Raw genomic sequence first — 20,849 nt, forward strand, 5'->3', positions numbered from 1 at the left:
GCGCCCCCTGCTGCCATTATCATGTCTGCCTACGAGTGAACGTAGTCCGATACTCTCTGTCTCTCTTCCTCCTCATCTCTGCCTTTTTTCCTCTTTCTGTGTCTTAACAACACAGCATCACGTTTAATCCATGAACAGTGGGATACTGTAGCCTTTGTATCAATGGATCCAGCTACTAATGGTGTGCTCTGGGTGTGTGTGTGTGTGTATGTCTATATGCTTCCGTTTTGCGCATGCGGTGCGAACATCAGTGCGCCTGCAATAAAGACCTCTGTTGTGTTGAAATGCCAAGTGGGTGCAGGGCCCCTTCACGGAGCTGGAGGTTAGAGTTTAGAGTGGTCAAGAGAGTCAAGACATTATTTAATATGGGTAACCCACTAAACTTATCGCTAGCCCTCACCCGTAGGCTAATGCTATGTTTCCTATTACCTCTTTAACTGATGTTAATTAATGGTTGATTAAAGGTACACTGATTAGTCAGAGGTCAGACCCAGAAGGGGTCTTAATCTACTGTAAATTTGCTCAAAAGGAGGCAGGCGCAGTCCACTTGAAACTGAAATTTTCACGGCACATTTCACTCAAATAATGGCTCTTAAATGTAACCTAAAGCACTTTTAACTCTTTTATGTGTCCTCAATTACATAAATCATTGTGGACATTTATTACTCTGGACATTTATTTTACAACATTTGAATATGCAAAGTTAAGCAAACCACTGATCCCATAATGGGTATCAGCATCTCCCTCTCTCTTTCACTCTCTTCCCTTTCCAGTCACTACTCTGCTCTCACATCGTGCCCCCCACAACTGTTCATTTGAATATTTCCTCTCTCTCTCCCCCTTTCTCTCTCTCTCTCTGTCTCTCTCTCTCTGTCTCTCGCACCCTTCCACGCCCGGGCTCCCTGTCTTTTCCACTGATTGGTTTCCATTGAACCAGAACGTTGGATGCCTCAGGTTGCCGTGGAGATGTGCTGTTGAGTGATAGGGGGCCTGGGAGATGCGAGGCGTGCTGCGTTTATCATGTCAGCTACTGTAAGGCCTTTGTGTCAGGACTCAGGACGTCTGTATTCAATTACAGACGACGCAGCCCTTCCATTAGGATTGTCATCAGCACTCATTTTTCTTCTCGCACCCCCGCCCCGTCAAGGGCTGGAGAGCGGGTGGGGGGGGTGTTGGACTGGCGAGGAAGAAGGAATAGCGTTTGTTAGGGGGACGAGGAATAAACAGGGAGAGAAGAAAAAAGATGGAGCCAGCCGGAGAGAGGAAAATGCAAGCAATTGAAGGGATGCGCTGTTTGCTCATCAGTCTGAGGCGCATACCAGGCGCACATGTGCTGGGGGGGGTTTGCATACAGATTGTCCCTCCTCCAACCCTTTCATCCTCCCTGCCTCTACTGTACTGCTGCTGAGGCGGCGGCAGAGCGGAGAGAAATACATTCCCATCCCATTCCCGGGAACGGGGGTATACGCTGAACAGCGATGCCACGACGGGATCCTTCAATCCTTAACAGGCTCTCTCTCTAATGCGTCACTGCTTCCCTCTCTCCTTCAGTGCTCACAAGGAACATCATTAGATGCAAGTGGGACACCCACTCCTTTCAAATGGCGAAAAAACGGAATCTCTTAAATGAATGAAAGAAGGGAAGAAGAGAGGAGCGCAGCGGCGGCGGCGGCCAAGGGATGCTTAGGGGAGGAGGCGCGGTCGGAGAGGAAGCTAGCTCTTTAGCATCTTAATGTGTTTGACCACAATTTCTCAGCAGGGGTCCCTGTGTACACAGACTGCTGCCGCCTTAAGTGAGAAGCCAATATTTAGCAGTTCATTTGCCGTTCGCAGCGAGTGTCCCCGGCCCGCTTTGCATTTCCCCCTCATCTCCAGGAGGCAGGATTAGTCTTGGACCGGGACCAGTTGGGAAGGCGATCTGTGGCGGCGCGGCCCGCCGACACAGCCCATCAGTGTGGGTTCACTATAGCGTTTCCCACCAGAGTTGTGTTTGACACAAATATCCACCAGAGAGGTCTGATAACATGAATCCAGGGATCTTTTCATTTTTTTTAACTGCATCAATCCGGTGCGCTCTGAAAGGGAATTGAATAGGATTGATTTGCTTTTATTTAGTTTTATTAAGATCTGTTTCTTTATAAAGGAGTACGCTGTTATATTTTAGGCTTTATTCTAAGAGTGAACCGATAGTTTGGCTTTATTATAAATGTGTGGTGTTTCATATTAACTGTGATGCAGTGCCACATTGAAAGCAGTTAATGAGGAACACCATATTGCAATTGTTCAAATACATCTGCCCCTATATGATGGCAGAAGAATGACACAGCCAATCTAAAAGAGTTTGGATTAAGTATTTTCAACCGGCTGGTATTTTCATTGAAGTAGGCCTGTGTTTTAATAAGGTTAATTATTCAGCTTTGCGTCCAACACTTTTATTCAAACAGTTCTTTCAACATCAACTGACCAAACAAAGGAAAAAACTCCTTTTAATACAGTCAGTGAATACGTTTGATGCATTCTGTTATTTTCTGTCATCTTGGTAATCCTTAGTTAGGCAACTACAGCATTGGGGGGAGGGTGTTGTGGGTCTTGATCTGGCCGCCAGTGGCTCTTGGCATGTGTCCGTCAGGCCCTCATGGCGGTGTCCCGTCTCAGGAGAGCAACATGGGAAGCAAGCATGTCAGCAAGCTTATTCTCCCTTTGTCTCTAATGTTCAAGGGTGACTGTGCAACATCAACTTCCCACGATGTGTAGAGATAGAGGCTCCCTTTATGAATGAACCAGAGCTTCTGTAGAGAACCCCTGGCAGAGGTTGTAGACAATTGACGTGTCAATCTGACATAGCATGCTCAATAATGACTTGGTATCGCAAGCTTTGGCCTTCACCTGTTCGGCCTTAGACGCTTTTTGGGGTTTAGGGTCCACACATTGACATCAAGTCCCTGCTAGCTGTGTTTGGGTTTCAGTGATAAGATACACTACTTCCAAGAACACAGCTTTCACCCTCTTCCGTCTGAGCCCTGTGAGGAGGCAAGGCAGCTGAATGGCGGGTGGGCGTTTTTGGAGTATTTTGTCTATTCCCTGGCCTACTGTGTTAGCGTTTGGGTGACATGAAATACACGCCAGCCTCTCCAGTAGAGACAGCCCATGGGAAACAGGCCAAGGACACACCGATCCTTCTAAGACAAGAGCTTCTCTTACATAATCCATTCCATTTATAGGTCCCAGTGTATAGCAACAGTGCGGTTCTATGCTCGTATTACATAAGTGGGAGAAAAAGGAGTGCGTCGCTCAACTCTTGAACGATGCATTCATATCGGCTGTTAATGGACGGTGAAGGTTATCCATTTTGTCCATGGCCCTTTGCCCTTGCTGTTGGGCAGTGGGATGCCTATGTTGGTTAACAAATACACACACACACACACACACACACACACACACTGTGTGAGTGTCCCTCTGCGTGCAGAGCTCCGGTGCCTCAGAAAGATGGTGGATGTGTGAATATGACTATTTCCTCTGAGGCGCCTGAGTGATGTCAGCCATCCAGCTAGGCGAGCGCTGACTACAGAGCCATGCTAGAATCCTTCATCCACTCCACTAGTGCCCTGCTTTCATCAAACCCCCTCTGGCTAATGACCGACCCAGCGTCGTGTTAACATGGAAGATTACAGAAAAGATCTCTGCAATCATCACTATTATGAAAGGGAGCTGACGTCAATTGGTTTATCCTATGATAGAGTGGGAGTGTTTGTCTACTTGTTCTCAAAGCAATGTTTCTTTGGCGTTAAGATAGTAAGGCTGCAGAGTAATCGAAGACTTGAAGAAGAATCAATGTCTTGAATCTCCTAGTTGATCCCAACCATCGCCTCAGTTGACTTTCCTATCTGGCATTTAAATATATAAAGGATGACATTCATGGTCTGTGCCAAACGTGCATGCACTCGCATGAGTAGGTTCGGGGGGGGGACTCCCTTTAATCAGCAGGCTGCGGTGTGTGAGCTTCGGGTTTCATTTTATGCAAACCAAAGACTGTACTGGCATTGTTCATTATGAAACGTCACTAATACGTTTATAAGTGTATAAGTGTGTACAAGTAAGACGAAAACAAAAGCTTTTCTTCATAAAAACGTCAGATGATAAGAGCACGACGAATCAGGGAAGGACACGGTGGGTTGGAAGGAGCCAATCAGGAAGCAGGATTTTCAAAGTAAAACGGATTCAGCCACGTTTTCAAAAGTCTCAATTGTAGGGGTTCTTGGATGCCGGAGTACTGTGGACGCTACGCATAAACGTCGCAAAGCCAACACGTTTCAAAACTAGAACATATCAGTGTGTATGTGGCATTAAAACGTAGCCTATTGCTTACATCAGCAAACTGTGTAACTTGGTTGTCTCGGTTACCGTTTTTCTTTTTATTCTCGCATTTAAAGGTCCCAGGACATGCCACCAGGTGTGGGCTGATTAGCCGTTACAAGCCGTTTTGGAAATCTGTCCCTTATGACATCACTGGTGGCCGTGTCCACCTAGATCTGTGACGGATAGATGAGCAACGTTTGCTACAGTCCACTGGATTGGCTGGTAGACTGATCTATCCAGCACACATCTAGGTGGACACGCCCACCTGTGATGTCATAAGGGACAGATTTCCAAAACGGCTTGTAACGGCTAATCAGCCCACACCTGGTGGCATGTCATGGGAACATCCACGCGTGATGCTCCACTTGACTGTCTGTGTCGTTATCGAGCACACGCCATCTGGTGGTGAAGGTGCATATTATCTGATTCAGCGTTGTTTAATTATCAAAGAGGTCGGGAAAAGGCTACACCGGCCCAACCCTACTCTTGAGTAATAGCTTGTTTTTATACTAGCGGCTCCCTGATCATGTGCATCCCGTGCACATCCCATTACCCCTCATCCATCAGAGTGACGGAGTGCCAGCCAAGCGCACTGCAGCTAACCCGGCGCGCTGCTACCCAGCCCGGGGGGGGCGGGGGGGCACCCACGTGTCGGCTAAAGCCAGGGCTCGGGTGGGGGGGGGCGGACCCGTATTACCGCGGCGGTTGAAGTCAGGAGGTCAACTCGGTGCACGTTATGTAAATGTTAGCCGCGGCTCTGGGGGACACGGGCCTGGTTTGCGTGGCTGAGCCTCTGAAGGAGTGATGGGTGCTGACAGACAGGCCCCGGCGACACCCGCCGAACACCGCGCCCCGGCTTCCCCCGCCTGTCGGATCCCGCTATGTGGGCTCTCTCTCGTTCGGAAAAAACATCGGCCACCCCTCTAGTCTTTCTCCTCGTCCCCGCCCACTGCACTCTATTCCTTTATTGTGCTTTCAACACGCTCGGGAATAATGGAGCAATCACACGTCCGCCCGGTCTCGTGTCAGTTTCGCCGTCCAGAAGAAGTCTTGGGGTCCTCTGACCCCCACTTGATGGGCGTCTCGGCCCGGTCCTCTGGCGTGTTTAACCGGCGGAGTGAAACGTTGGGCTGGGTGGGAAAGTGTCGACGGAGCTCCACAGTCCAATGCTGGATAAAAGAAAGGGTGCAGAAATCCTTGTCAAACCGTGTTATTTCAGTCTGGTAGGCCTGTCTGAATTGTGTGTGTGTGTGTGTGTGTGTGTGTGTGTGTGTGTGTGTGTGTGTGTGTGTGTGTGTGTGTGTGTGTGTGTGTGTGTGTGTGTGTGTGTGTGTGTGTGTGTGTGTGTGTGTGTGTGTGTTGGGATTTGTGTTGCAGTTGATCGGGGAGAGAAGATGGGCAAAGCCCTTGTCGTTTTCCTTTTTACAGCGAAAAACCAGCAGTGTTTTCAGTGTAAATTGCTTTACATAAATGTGCTAATTTTCTTGCTGTGATATTTCCTGTTATTTTGATGATATTTCCCCCCCCAAAAGAATACGACTGGAGCAGGTCAATTAGGCCCAGTGTGTGATGTGCTCATTATACAATCAAGAGAAAAATAAGATGTCTCGCATAAATGGTCCAGCAACGCAGACGGACTCGGATGCGCGTCATCCGGGACGGGGAACGACGCAGAGCACCCCTCGTGGGGACCGGACCCCAGAAGGAGTCACACAAGGGGGGCTGCTGCCTACTCCGAGTGGGAGGCGAGTCACAGCCTTCTCCGTAGCCAAGGTGGGGGTGGGGGCGCCATGACGGGTGTGGTCGAGCCAAAGATAACTGGGGGGTATGCCACGTCGGGCATTCGACCACTGAAAACGTTGAAGTACGACATCACACAGGCACACACACACACACACACACACACACACACACACACACACACACACACACACACACACACACACACACACACACACACACACACACACACACACACACACACGCACACACGCACGCCATTCTGCCCAGCCCTTTCCCTATTAATGAAAGCTGCAGGGCTTGACTGATACCAGCGATAAGATAAAGGAGAGGCAGGGGAGTGAGGCTGGCGAGGGGGCACAACCAAGAGGAAGGGGACGAGAAAACGGTGAAGCGCTGTACCTGCAGGAAGAAATGGATTAGGTTCCCTTTCAAGATACGCCGATAGGAATCAAGCTGAGGGGCTCACAATGCGGCCTGACAGCCGGAGGCAGGACTCCCCCCCCCCCCCCCCCAGCTCTCTTGTCTCAGGGCCTTTGAAGACAGCTGTTTGGATTGAATATTAAATCAATCTTGATGATGGATGATGGGGTTGTGTTGTTGTTGATAATGAATGCATGTGTGGGAGCATTTTTTTGCCCTTTAATGCATTTTCTTGTGGACTACGTGCCACGGGGCACGGCAGTACGTTGGTGGGGTAGGGATTGAATGCTATCTTATGCACTCGCGCTGTACCTAGTGTGAGTCAGTTAAATAATGGGGACAGCCTTAACTGAGATTCACCCAGCGTCTTCAAATCTCATCTCTGTTCCCTTCCCTGAGGACCCCTTCCCCCCCACACACACAGGCCTGGCAACCGTTCCAATCAATGCCACTATTATTGTTGGGTATCATGGCAGAGATGGTGCCATAGCCCTAATTTAGTCAATATTGTTCTCTCTCTATATATCACACACACACACACACACACACACACACACACACACACACACACACACACACACACACACACACACACACACACACACACACGGTATGAGCAACCAAGTATTGGGGTTTCAGCATGTTGCTGATGGGGAGATGAGATGGCATGAGAAGCAGCTCGCATGATGCCCATGGGCTGACCTCTTGACCCCTAGTGAAAAGCTGTTTCTCCAGAGGGGGGGGGGGGGGGCAGCCCTGTGGTCAGGAGAGTGACCAATGCAGTCTGCAGTGGTATCGCTCAGGGCACACAGCTGACACGCCCATATGATTTAGTGTGTGTTCGGGGTACACAGTTTGGTGTGTGTGTATGTGATGCTTCCGATTTGCAGAAGGGAACAGGGCTTTCTGTGTTTGCCTGCGCTGGGCATTTTCTGTCACATGGTTTGGTTTGGTCACGGATGCAGCTGAAGGAGAAGATAGGCTTGGTTTGATTCACTGGATCAGCATTGAACTCTAAAGTTTGTGTGTGTGTGTGTGGGGGGTGTGTGTGTGTGTGTGTGTGTGTGTGTGTGTGTGTGTGTTGTTTATGACTTTGGGCCTTCTGGGTTCTGCATGAAGGTCTGCAGCATTCCTTTGATTAAAAAGCACTGAGTTGAAGGAAAACGACTAACCGCCAGTCCAATGTGTTGCTTTGGTTCCACCTCAGACAATTTCTGTCCATCAGAAAGCAGAAATGCGGATTGATGAAATGGCGTATTTTACACAGAACTGCCCAATCCTTCAATGTACCGATTCTCTGATGTACTGAATATTACTTGGCCAAACACACACTCACACACACACACACAGACACACACACACACACACCCCCCCCCACCCAAGGGCACCTTGAGGACCCGACAGTTTATCCTGCACAAACCGTGCGGACTGAAGCGGCTCAGTCATGTGTGGCCACAGAATCGCTGCCCCCCCCCGGGATGGCCTATTAGATGTTTGCACAGCTGTCATGATCACCTTCCAATTGGTTGAATTAAGCTTACAAATCTCTCTCTGCCGTGGCCAGTTTTCTCTCCATACCCTGTAATTGCCATCGAGGTGATCGTTATTGAGAAAATTAACCAGAGCAGTGCTTTAATCTGCTGTTGTAATGGAATCGAAACCCCTGAACCATTTGCTTAGACCAGGGAGGCCATTGCTAACAATTGCTTGCATTGATCGCTTGAGCTGGCACTCTATTCATTCTGAAGCTTGTTAAAACGCGGCACTGTTAAAAATGTTGAATACCATCATGCGATCACCGCCTATTTTTCATACTTTGGATTCAAAACTTGATTTTGAATTTTTGGACGCACTGTTCTGTTCTTTCTGGACAAGTATTTGCACAGGCGAACAGATTACGAGTTCTGAGCTGGGAAATAAGACAATTATGTGCAGTCTAATAAAACAGGTCGGTGAAAGATGACTCCTCATCTAGTCCACATCAACTCACACTTGAAATAGTACTTGCTCTTGTTCTGACATCAGTATTAATATCCCTCAGATGACGGGGTTGTCATGTTTGACAACTGATAATTATCAAACATGGCACATAGTATAGTAATAGATGGTGTGCAATGAATGACATGGTGCAATATTCACTTGAGGTATCACCTGAGCTGTGTGTAGCCATTCCAAAGCTTCCCTCCGTGTCGACCCACACATTATCGGCCCTGTCCCTTATTTGTTTTGCTACCATTTTTTTTCTTATTTTCTACTTTCTAAAATCCTTTAACCCAGAACTTCACAAAGCTCTCAACCTTAAACTTCAATCAAGTGTGTGTGTTTGTCTTTTTGCCTGCCAGAGTGGAAAAAAAAATATATATATATATATATACCTATCCCCAATTGGCTGGTGGCAGGCGTTAATTCTCCACCAAGTGCACATACAAACACACAACCACAAACCCCTATTGTGTTTATGTATTTATGTTTTTGTTTATTAAAAGATCCCGATTACCTAAGAAAGGCGTAGTCAGCTTGGCGTGCTGGGGTTCACAGCTTACCCATAAAAACATACATAAATCAACAACAGATTTATGAAAACAAAATCAATTAATACAATAACGCTCAATGAATTTGGGTCATATTAAGATACAATAGCTTGAATAATTGCAGAAACAATCCAAAAATAACACTGCTGCTTTGCCGATAACAAAGACTTATTCATTGGAGAGAAGGCGGGCTATCTCATGTGATTAGGTGGCTGGTGATGGGTACAACGGACTTCTGCTGGTCGGCGTAGTCGCTTCGGGCAACAATTTGCCCTTTTCAAAAAGACCTGTTCACAGACATGGTGAACAGGTCCGGTCTCTCCTCAGCACAAAGATGTCATTTAAGTTGTGCGCTTTTTTTATTTTTTATTATTCTCATTCGCAGGCATAACCCGACACAATCTCTTGTTAGCGGAACCGGCATCGTTTCTGGAGTGCACGGCTCCTGATCGCGTTCGAAAACACGGGAGACGGTATAATGACATTCTCCCGTCAAAGCCTAAACCAGTGCGCGCCGCCGTGCGGGTGCGAAGACATTCATTAGCGCCTTCATTATTCACGGCTGTGGTCCTTTTTCTGTGAACTCAGCGCATACCTCTTCGACTCGGTGCGTTCATTAGGCTTTCCATGAATATTCAGCGGTGTGCGTGTCTGTGGTGATGATGCAGCATGTTTGTTGAATGAATGAGTGAATCTCTTAAACACCGTGTAATGGCCCTGGAGAGAAAGGGACCCACGTGGGTTTGGTGTCGAACCACTCTGCCGGAAGTCATGTTGTGTCGTTAATCTTCTGCACATGAGAGACAAGATTGATTAGGATTGGAATAACCCAAGTTATGCCTGCTAATGTTTATAATCTCTGGTCCCCAGATTATAACGTGTTTATTAAATTGAGACTAATCGAAACAGTTACTGATATTGCAAGCCCTTGTGTGGCCAATTAACGTACCCTAATTTCTGAAGTGGACTTTCTCTAGTTGAAAAGGTCAGACCTTTAAATACAAAGGGTAAGAGCCCGATATTGAAATTCAACCAAAGGGCAACGGTCGTGAATTATTAATAAAAAGGGATACAATGTGCGCTTGGTTGATATGTATTGTTTATGCGTGAATGAGCCTCTATTTCACGTATTGGTTCATAGACTCATTTAAAAAACGGCAAACAAGCCTTATTCCTGCCTCATGAGATTGCCACTATATATTTATATGTACATTAACAAAAAAACTAACAACAACAAGCAATATTGTGAAGTCATTGCGATGGCCAAGGCTGCCACTCGCTGGTGGAAATTACTGACTAGCTTGTTTGAATACTGTGAAATATTTGTTGTCAGGCAACATTATTATATTAACATAGCTCGGGTAGAAAATGTGCCACTGCCATCTTAGCACCTTTGTGCCCGTGTGTTACAAGACTGACACACACACACACACACACACACACACACACACACACACACACACACACACACACACACACACACACACACACACACACACTTCCCTGACTGTGGACACATACCTGTTTAGCTTGTGGGTGAGAAATGGGGACGGGAATGATTCAAGGATTCTAACTATGGACCAGAATACCATTTGAAACTGGAATGACATTTTTCTCATCTCAACCCACACAAAAGCATACATTTCGGGCCTACATATCCATGCATGTATCATGAGGCATGAATTACAAAAAGCAGCCAAGGTTTTGGGTGAAAAATGTTAGTAAAGAGAAATCTCCAACACATATTGGCGTAGGTTTCCTCTGCCAGGCTGGTTGGCGTAGCTCTTTGAGACCAACCTGACAGCCTGGAGTGCTGCTGTATTTTTAGCATGTGGCTCTGTGTGTGTGTGTGTGTGTGTGTGTGTGTGTGTGTGTGTGTGTGTGTGTGTGTGTGTGTGTGTGTGTGTGTGTGTGTGTGTGTGTGTGTGTGTGTGTGTGTGTGTATTAACGTGTGGGGTAGCATTACGCTATCCACCATCATAGACACCAGAAGGTGTCATGCCACTGCTGGGAGGCGGAGGGTGGGCAATGCACAGGCGCGCACAGCACTTTAATTGGCAGCCATACATTGGAGACCAGCCTGTACAGCATTGTTAAGATAGTGGGTTAACGGGGGGGGGGGGTCAACAAACCTGACAGACAAACAAAAAAGGTTATATTTAGACGGGAGATGCGAAGCATGCCACTCGGTGCGCTCCGTTTACAAGCTGCGGGGCGCATGACATGGATACACCTCTGACTAAACCATCACATCCGCTGGCACGTCTAAAGGCAAATTACGTATCGTACTTATAGCAGGAGTAGGGGACTCTTGTCTGACGCCACAGTGCTACACAGCGCCGGCTCGAACCGCCGACCACATGGTTGGAAAGGCGAAACGCTCACCACTAAGACTGATAACTGCAACCATTCTGGTTGGCAAATTATAGCACACTTAAGGGTGTGGAAGGGAGGTTCACCGTAGAGGAGGCCTGTCAACGCTGTGACACGTGCTTATAGACTCAGTGCTTATAGACTCAGTGCTCTGTGAGTCTGGTTACCTCTCATATTGGAACCCCGATTTCATCGAGCCTGACCTGGTTTCGCAAAGTTGCATATGTTTAAAAAAAGACAAATATAAGACATTTTCATATCTCAGGGTGGAGGTCATCTTGATGATATCTCAAGCTGTTATCGAAGTTTAGATCTTCCTGGAGTGTATCTTTACGAAATGTACACATTCCTTATCAGGATCCCTTCCTGAAAGGGTTTGCTTTGATACTGTATGTTGAGCTACACAAAGAGAATGTTTCCTATTCCACATGTTGGTTTCCATCTGTACATGAGCATGGGAAGTTCTCTGAAGGACTGATCTGAACCAGCTGTCGTGACCGCTCATACCAGTTTGATCCCCGCTCCCCCTCCACTGGTAACCCTTGCTCTGCCGCCTCTCCTGATTGGCTGCCTTTCAGTATCTTAAGTTGGCTTCTGTTTATAGTGCAGCGGGGGGGAGGAATGTAACGCGCTGCAAAAATGTTCTTTAACGTAGGTCCTCGATAATGCGCCAATCTTTCTGAGCAATTGAACGAGCTCTCTGGGGATTTGCCGACGGTAGAAAAGTTTTGAATGAAACGGCGGAGACAACCATGAGGACTGTTGTACGGCTGTGCGGAGGAGGAGTTTCTGCATAAATCAGATCGGAGCGCTGATAAGAGGCTTGTGTTCCCACTGGCAGACCACTTTGACGAACACCCGGTGCCCCGCTGTGAAACTCTCGATGGCAATGTGTAAAACCAATCCAAGGGCTGGATTTACTGTTTCTTTGTTCCACCGTAAACGTCCCCAGGCGCAGCCAGGTCTGTCCCGGGCATATTATCGATTGTTTGAAATGAACAGTCTCATTTCATACCCGTTCAGCCTTGCATGGCGGCGTCCAATAGCCCAGAGGCCATTCGCCGTAGAAACAGATAACCTTTAATCAGTTACTATGAGCATGGCTGGACTGGGACCCCCAGGGGCCACTGGGCACGGCATAGGCTGGGGCCTTTGAAGCTGTGCATTCATGTACTGCTGCTGAAAGGCTGTGTACGATTGGTTCACTAGGCAAAGTTTTTTGGCTGGTTCCCCACGTGTCTGATGAGTTTTAGAACAACGTCCCGACATCCAAGCTGAAAGTGAAAAGTGTACAGCAAAAGTGTGGACGCGTGATGATGACAGAGGTGAAATGACACAGAGAGACAGTGCACCACCACAGCGCAGCTGTGGTGGTGCGTTAAAAAAGTCACAAACTACCGCAGTTTATGTCGTATATGGTAAAGATATTGGATGCTCTACAGATTTTGAGGCACTGAATCACAGCGGTCTGGCAGAGGGAGATAGAGGTGATCACAGGCATGAGTCCTGTGTGTCTTGCTGTGTTTACCTGCCCAGGAGACCGTAGCACTATTCAAAGTTCCCCCTATGGTTATAACTTCGAAATCAGTGTTTAGAAGTGAAGGCGTGACCGGCCGAGCTCCGACGTGGGTGTAATGCACATGGGCTGTATAAAGTACTGTTTAAAGCTAATGATGGGCTTGACTCTCACATATTCAACGATCAACAAAAAAAAGAATCAACAATCACGTGAATAAAGATTAGCAACGAATAGTCTAAATAACGATCACTCACTGGCTCAAAGGGAGTGTGCATCACTTATTGACAAGGCAGCATGACTCGGTGAGTGTGTAGACATGTGCTTTAGGACTTTCACCCACTGCAGTCGACAGAACGAATATCGACTTTCGAAATAATCATAAGCCCTCTGAGTAGCTCGGTCCACGGCTCAGGGCTATCTCTACTCGACCTGTGTGGCGATACTCGAACACACGCACGTCTGCTGTTCAATGAGGCGCCAATAGTCTGATCTCTACATAGACCAGTGTTTCGGTGTGTTTGTGTGTGTGTATGTGGTTGGGTGATTGTGTTTCTATGGATATTTGTGGGTTTCTTTGACCTCTGTACACAAACACACACACACACACACACACACACACACACACACACACACACACACACACACACACACACACACACCCACCCCACACTGGGGTCCTTGACCTGCCGGGGCCGGGGGTCCCCTGCTCTATTGTGCAGCAGTGTGAGTGAGTAGACGCTCTATTAGGGGGTTCATTACGGCCTCGTTGGGCGTATTGTCCTGGGAGCAATGAGCTGCACCGCAGGAGGCTGACCCCGGGGCCCCAGGGGCACGCGCCCTCACTTCCTGCTCGGGCCCCCTCACTGTGGACGGGTGCCCTTTGGATCTCTATCCCTCACCCTCACTCCTGCTCCTTTAGTCATGGCAACCTGTCTGTCTGTCTGTCTGTCTGTCTGTCTGTCTGTCTGTCTGTCTGTCTGTCTGTCTGTCTGTCTGTCTGTCTGTCTGTCTGTCTGTCTGTCTGTCTGTCTGTCTGTCTGTCTGTCTGTCTGTCTGTCTGTCTGTCTGTCTGTCTGTGTCATTTCACCTCTGTCATCATCACGCGTCCACACTTTTGCTGTTCACTGTAACAGAGTTGTTGTCACACATCCACACCTGAACCCATTATGCACCGTTGCTTGATTTTTCCACTTCCCCTGGGGGATTGTTACGCGACCATTGAGATCCCACCACGGTCATTGCCATGGTGACAACTGACAGTGGGCAGCACCACCCAAGACGAGCGACGCCACTAGAGGGAAGGTCCAGGGCGGGAGGAGGGGGAAGTGCATGCGTCTAATGGATGGGCAGGCAGAAATAAACAAGAGGGATTCAAGGATGTTGTACAGCGGACACGCAACCAATGCCTGGGATCCCAACGGGTCAAACAGGCGGCAGATCCAGTGTTTGTTCTGCTGTGGGGGAAAGCGAGATATTTAACACAGTGCACCAAAGGTTCATCGTCGATGACCCTCACTTCAGCCTCCCCTGAAAGACGATACAAACCAAACAGGGGAACTGTTCATCTTTTCCCTACATTAGGATCAATGTGAGTGGCATATCTCTCTCTCTGATCGCTGTGGTTTTATCAATGGCCTTGTTGCTAAAGCTTTTTCTTTTTCGTGCGGTCTGATCAATTGTGTTTTCTTATGCATTTGTTCAGAGAGGCTTGTAGCTTGTGAGCACTAGGCGTATTGAATATAGGCTGTGGAGATTGATCGCAGAGCCAAGAAGCCGTCCCCAGGAGTACAGAGCACACGGCCCCTAGCTGGGCCTGACCAAGCTACGATGGATGATCACCAGTTCTGGCTAGTTTAGGAACAGTTTGGTATTCATTTTGTATTAGTTTGTGTTTATTTGAAGGTTTGCCATGTACCATGCAGTGAGGGATGGCTTTAATACTATGCTACCCTTGGGAATAGTTGACCTATATTTTTGTAGGAACATACTCAGTGGCACATGAGCGCGAGGCTTTGAATCAAGTCAGTTTTTATCTATTGGCTCGTCAATGCTCTATGTCTGTGACCAAGTCTGTTGCACTCATCCTCCTGTCCCTGAAACGATGGGGATCGTCCCTTCACACACACCTTGAGGCTCCTAACTAAATCCTGCTTCCTTCCAGATGTCCCTCGCCATTCGCCATGACTAGTTCTCTCACTCTCTCACATCAAATCACTCACTCTTTTTTCCCCTCTTCTCACACCTTTCTTGTCATCCTGACACCCTTTGCAGCCAGGCTCCTCTGTCCTCTCCCCTTCGCTCACGTCGGTTTCTGTTTCCTTTCACACTCCTTTTATGGTCAACCTACTTTGGCATCTCCACAAGGTGTTTTTGTTTTAAGGTCAGAGTCTGTGTTGTGGTCCCCGCTCACTGTCTCAATGTATTGATCCAGTCGTTTTTTCGGTTTCACAAACACAGTTCAGAGAAGGCGGATGAGGCTTTAGAAATGCACCTGAAGAGAATAAGCTACTCTCAGTACCACTAGCATTGGTGAGTCAGTTCCATACGTCCCTTTGAGATATTAAAAGCCTTCGCATTTGCGGCATTATGAATGTTTCCAACTGGGTGTCGGTGACGACGCTGTCTGTGTCTCTAAAAAATGACTGCTTCTTGCCAAAGGCGCATCAAAAGAACGAAACAGAAATCTTTGAGATTGCCAATACAAAATAAACTCCCGTAATCACATCTAATTGACAAAGGCAAACATGGGGGAACACATTGTAGCAATGTGCTGCTATTCTGACTTTTGGCTTCAGAATGCTTTCCTGTGTGCATAGTTTGTCGTATGGTGGAGTACTAGTTAGTCCTAATAAATAAATCCAATGTTGGCAATGCACATTTTAAGGCCACCGTTGCCCATAGCGCTGCGGGCCCACAGTTCATTTTGGCCCCGGGCACCCCTGGAGTGTTGATCCGGACTTTGCTTATCCTCAAAAGCCAGCAGAAAATGTCAGCCTTGCATTTGGACCAGAAACAGGTTGGCCCAGTCAAGTGCAGCATGTGGCTGGCTTACCTGAGGAACCTGTGTGTGTGTGTGTGTGTGTGTGTGTGTGTGTGTGTGTGTGTGTGTGTGTGTGGGAAGATGAATCTGTTAAGGGCGAGTGGAGGATTTGTTATTTTAGAGGTGAGCGCGGATCTAAAACAGTCTTTCTTGGTTGGTGATGCAACAAACTTGCTGGCGCGCCGCCGCTCCAAAAACAGCTCTTGACTTCTCAAGTTGTCCTTTTATGGGCATCAACTCTTTTTGTGGGGCAATTTGAAGATGAATCACCCTTAAAACGAGTCCTGTTAAAACAGGACACCATCTCCTCCTCGGCCATCAGGCCCTCAAAGGGGGCTGGTCGGGGACGGGACAGTTTCGGTCCTTAAACAGCCCCTTTTCTTTTTTTCACCCCTAAATTTCCACCGACCACGCTAAGTAATCCCGTTTATTCCTCCGAAACGGCACACCAACATCGAGGCAGGAGATCGAAAGTGGCGGCTATCAGAACCAGGCAGCTGCTGTAATGAGGCCTACCGCCGGCGGGGCCCGGCCTTATCAAGTTATCCTGCCGTCGCACCTGATCCACACACACCATTAAACCCGTCGCCTCCCAGTCGCGTTCAGAGCTAACAAGCGAAGGTGTCGTTTCGATTAAGGCGTGTTGTCAAATTGCATGGAGACGGTGTCATTTGACGACGGGGGATGTCACCTGATCCTGTGGCTCGCTCGTAGCTCCCCTTGTGTTCCCAGGCTGGCACACCCGAAGCCAGGCAACACGACACGACCGCAGTATCAATATTGGGGGTTTTTCAGAGCGCACACACTTTTAGAGTCCGGGATGTTTTGGCTGGCCTGAATGAAGGTGGCGTTACATTGCATTACGTCTACTATTTGACGGACAAATGTCCACATAGACCAGTATTTCGTGTGTTTATGTGTGGGGTTGAGGGATTCTGTTTCATTGGATGTTTGCTGTTTTATTTAACCTGGGTGTTGACACACACACACACACACACACACACACACACACACACACACACACACACACACACACACACACACACACACACACACACACACACACACACACCCCCGTGCACTTCAACACATCAACGCATTTCATTGTCTTTCTTTCGTCAAAGCGAATCAGGGTGCGGTGGAAAGATGAAACGGGAAACCCCCTTTGCCGGCCTCGCTCGCTCCTCCCTGTTTGGCATAGCCGTCGGTATAGGTGGAGGAGGGCTAACCGGTCCAATACTGTAGCGCTAATGTCATTAGCCTGGCTGAGCACAGGAGACAGACGCTGCCAGCGCTCCAGAGCAATAGCTTGAAAGTGTGCATGTGGGGGTGATCTGGGAGGCAGGATGGTGCTGACTCAGGCGAACAGACAGGGAAGAGCAGCACAGCTGGGCATCCCCTTTTAAGTCTCTACGCCCCGGTCGCTCTCCTCTTGGCTGGAGAGCCGCAATCAGCTCTCTCCTTGTGCTATTCTAGCCCCCCCAACCATCCGTCACCCCCGTCCACCCGTCCACCCCCCCCGGCCCGGCCACATCTTCCCTCAGTATTTGCCCGTTTTTTTTATCCATTTGGTCTTGGATGTGAGCATGTGGAATATACCGTGGCAAGCCTTCACCAGCATAAACACCACTAGGACTCTTTGTTGTGATATGTCTACCACTGAATTATACTGCGTCTGCTGTTGTTCTCTTTTTATGTTGTTTGTCCCGACACAGTGCTGACGCTCCGTGATAAAGTACCACCAGCCTCGGTGGGCTGTTCATTCAACTGAATTGAATCAAAAGTGAATTCTAGGGGGGATTGTGGTCAGTCGCTGCGGCCAGTAGAACTATGAAACCTTGAAACACTGTGTCTTGAAACACTGAGTAAAGCTCCTCTCTTCTCCTCTCCTCCCTGGTGTGTGTGCGTGTGTGTGTGTGTGTGCGTGTGTGCGTGTGTGTGCGTGCGTGTGCAGGTAGCGGCAGCCCAGCAGAGCCATGCCGTTGGTGAAGCGCAGCATCGAGCCCCGGCACCTGTGCCACACGGTGCTGCCCAGGAACATCAAGAACGAGCTTGAGTGTGTCACCAACATCTCCCTGGCCAACGTCATCCGCCAGCTGAGCAGCCTCAGTACGTGGACACACACGCACGCACGCACACTCATGCATGCACATGCAAGCAAACGCTCATTCACTCACGCTCTCACTTTCGCGCACACACAGTAACACACAAACAAGTAGGCACTGTATTGAAAATGGTTGTCTTAATCAGAATCAAATTTCTGTAGCCATCTTCTCATAAATTAATTTGAGGCATTTAAATTGTTGCCAGTGAAGATGCTAATGGCCATGAGGTCTAGATCACCAGAGCTGCAATAGATGGAGGATTTAACAGATGAAAAATTTCACCGACAAACAAATGAATAAAACAATTAAAAGAACCCAGAACACATAATGTGCGATAATGTACCCATTCAGCCTTCTGTTACGCAGAAGGTAAATCTGGGCGACAACTGAGGCACAATAAAAACTTCACTGGTTCTCTCTGTAAGTGTTTCCTACTGATTAAAAGAACACGCAAAGAAGAAGCTGCTAACATAAAACACATGACGTGGTCTCGCTTCCGCAACGCTAAGTTAACCAGAGAACGGGTGAACTGACTGTGTGTGTGTGTGTGTGTGTGTGTGTGTGCTCTTGTGTGTGTGTGTAGGTAAGTATGCGGAGGACCTGTTTGGGGAGCTGTTCAACGAGGCCCACACCTTCTCCTTCCGGGTCAACTCCCTGCAGGAGCGTGTGGACCGCCTCTCCATCAGCGTCACCCAGCTGGACCCCAAGGAGGAGGAACGTGAGTGGTCCCGCACGGTCCCATCTTATCTGTCTCTCGCTCTCTCTTCCTCTTATCTCCATCCTCCGCTGGCTGGCTGGCTCTCTCTCTCTCTCTCTCTCTCTCTCTCTCTCTCTCTCTCTCTCTCTCTCTCTCTCTCTCTCTCTCTCTCTCTCTCTCTCTCTCTCTCTCTCTCTCTCTCTCTCTCTCTCTCTCTCTCTCTCTCTCTCTCTCTCTCTCTCTCAAGATCTGTATTGCCTTTTAACGGCCTCACCTTCTCTGTCTATTTAAAGCCCATACCTCTCTCTCTCTCCCAGTCAATCGCCAATGTCTTTTTATTTTCCCTTGCTCAAAATCATTGCCAGCTTCTTCCTCGTCTCAGTATGGATTGGGGTGGTTGTGTGAGCAGAGGTGAATGAGCATGTGCAATGTGCGTGTTCTCAGCCCGAGCGCTACAAACAAACCTTCTGGCTCCTGTTCTAAGAAGCGCGTTTCATCCAGCCCCTAGCCACTCTTCCCATCGTTGGGAGGTCGCTCCCATTCCTATCCGTTGCGAGCGCTAAATAAAAAGGGAAACGCCGTAACGAGCAGATTGTAAGAAAGAGTGGGTGAAAGGAAGGAGTTGAGGGAGAGTGAGAAAGAGAGCGATAGAGCGATAGAATGGCCAGAGTACGGTTAGGATGATCCCACGCTCCGCCGTGCCTTATCGATTTCCCAAGGACCCGCGGAGCCCCCCCACCACAATACCCCAAGCCTCCCTGAAGTCCGGGCCGGCCCAGGAGCAGGTGTTGATAATGAGCTGCGCTGGGCTCAATGGAGCAGGAACCGCTTCATGTTTGCGCTATGCTTATCGGAATGCAGTGGGGGTTGCCAGGAGAGTAATGTACGTGCATGCTCCTTTATACTGTAGGTCAACATACTGTCCTATCATTTCACCCCAACCCCCTTCGCTTTTCTTTCTTGCAATCTGCAGTTCATCAGCCCCACCCCTCACCCCCACCATAGCATGTTCTCCTATATGTGCAATCTCTGGACCTCCTCACCCTTAGGATTACTTCACACACCATCCTTCAGCTCAACCCCCCCTCCTCTTCCCTCCCCCCACCCCACACCAACCCATTCATAACTCATCCCAGTCGTTCTCTCCCGTTCCCATCTTCTCCCATCTTCTTCTGCTCCTGCTCTCCCCGGATCCTCCTGGAAAGTCTCCATGCCTGCACAAGCCCTGCAGGATGATTCATATAGAAGGGGCGGGGGGGGGCACTGTTGTGGGGGTAAGATGTGTGCTTGTGTGCGTGTGTGTGTGTGTGTGTGTGTGTGTTCATTCTCACCACATGGATGGAAATGATTGTTCAGCAGTGGGGGGTCAAAACTTTTAATATGTGAGTGTGTGTGTCTCACTTCCTCCTCGATGAATTGAAAGAAAAGGAAAGTGATTAGCTGAGGGAAAATGTAAAACATACGCCTGGTGGCATTTACAGTGCGTTTTTTTTTTGCCTCACGGTTGACCACTTCACACACACAAACACACATACACACACACACACACACACACACACACACACACACACACACACACACACACACACACACACACACATCAAGGGCACCTTGAGAAACCACCAGTGTGATCCTGCCAAAACCATGCACTCATTCACAGCCCATCGTTGCTCCCCTGGGACAGCCTATTGGAGGTTTGCACAGCTGTCATGATCACTGTCCAATTGGTTGAATTAAGCCCACCAATCGCCCTCTCTCCCTCTCTCCTACACACATGCATCTGGTTTGGGTTTTTCACAAATTCAACATGAAGCTAGCATAGAAGTATGACATTTGTGTGTGTGTGGTGTGTGTGGTGTGTGTGTGTGTGTGTGTGTGTGCGTGTGTGGGGGGGGGGGGGGTTTTGTCTGTTTGTGTGTGTGTGTGTGTGTGTGTGTGTGTGTGTGTGTGTGTGTGTGTGTGTGTGTGTGTGTGTGTGTGTGTGTGCGTGTGTGTGTGTACTCCTTAGTCCCCTGGCCCTGGTATAATTGAGAGGTCCTGACTGCCTCTAGCCTTTAGGGGCGCT

The 20,849-nt window shown here is 48.5% G+C and overlaps 1 protein-coding gene across 1 annotated transcript in view; it reads left to right on the plus strand.

Annotated features, from left to right (window-relative positions):
• Nucleotides 1–20,849, plus strand: part of wasf1 (WASP family member 1) — a gene marked incomplete at its 3' end in the record, with an annotated part of 29,390 nt that overhangs the window by 5,451 nt on the left and 3,090 nt on the right. The window contains exons 2-3 of the mRNA XM_079753176.1: nt 17,937–18,091; nt 18,671–18,805. Coding sequence (XP_079609302.1) covers nt 17,959–18,091; nt 18,671–18,805 — 268 coding nt within the window. The 5' untranslated portion in view covers nt 17,937–17,958. The remainder of the gene's footprint in view (nt 1–17,936; nt 18,092–18,670; nt 18,806–20,849) is intronic.

This window comes from Pollachius pollachius (assembly GCF_949987615.1).
Source record: "Pollachius pollachius genome assembly, chromosome: 16".
Classification (NCBI taxonomy): domain Eukaryota; kingdom Metazoa; phylum Chordata; class Actinopteri; order Gadiformes; family Gadidae; genus Pollachius; species Pollachius pollachius.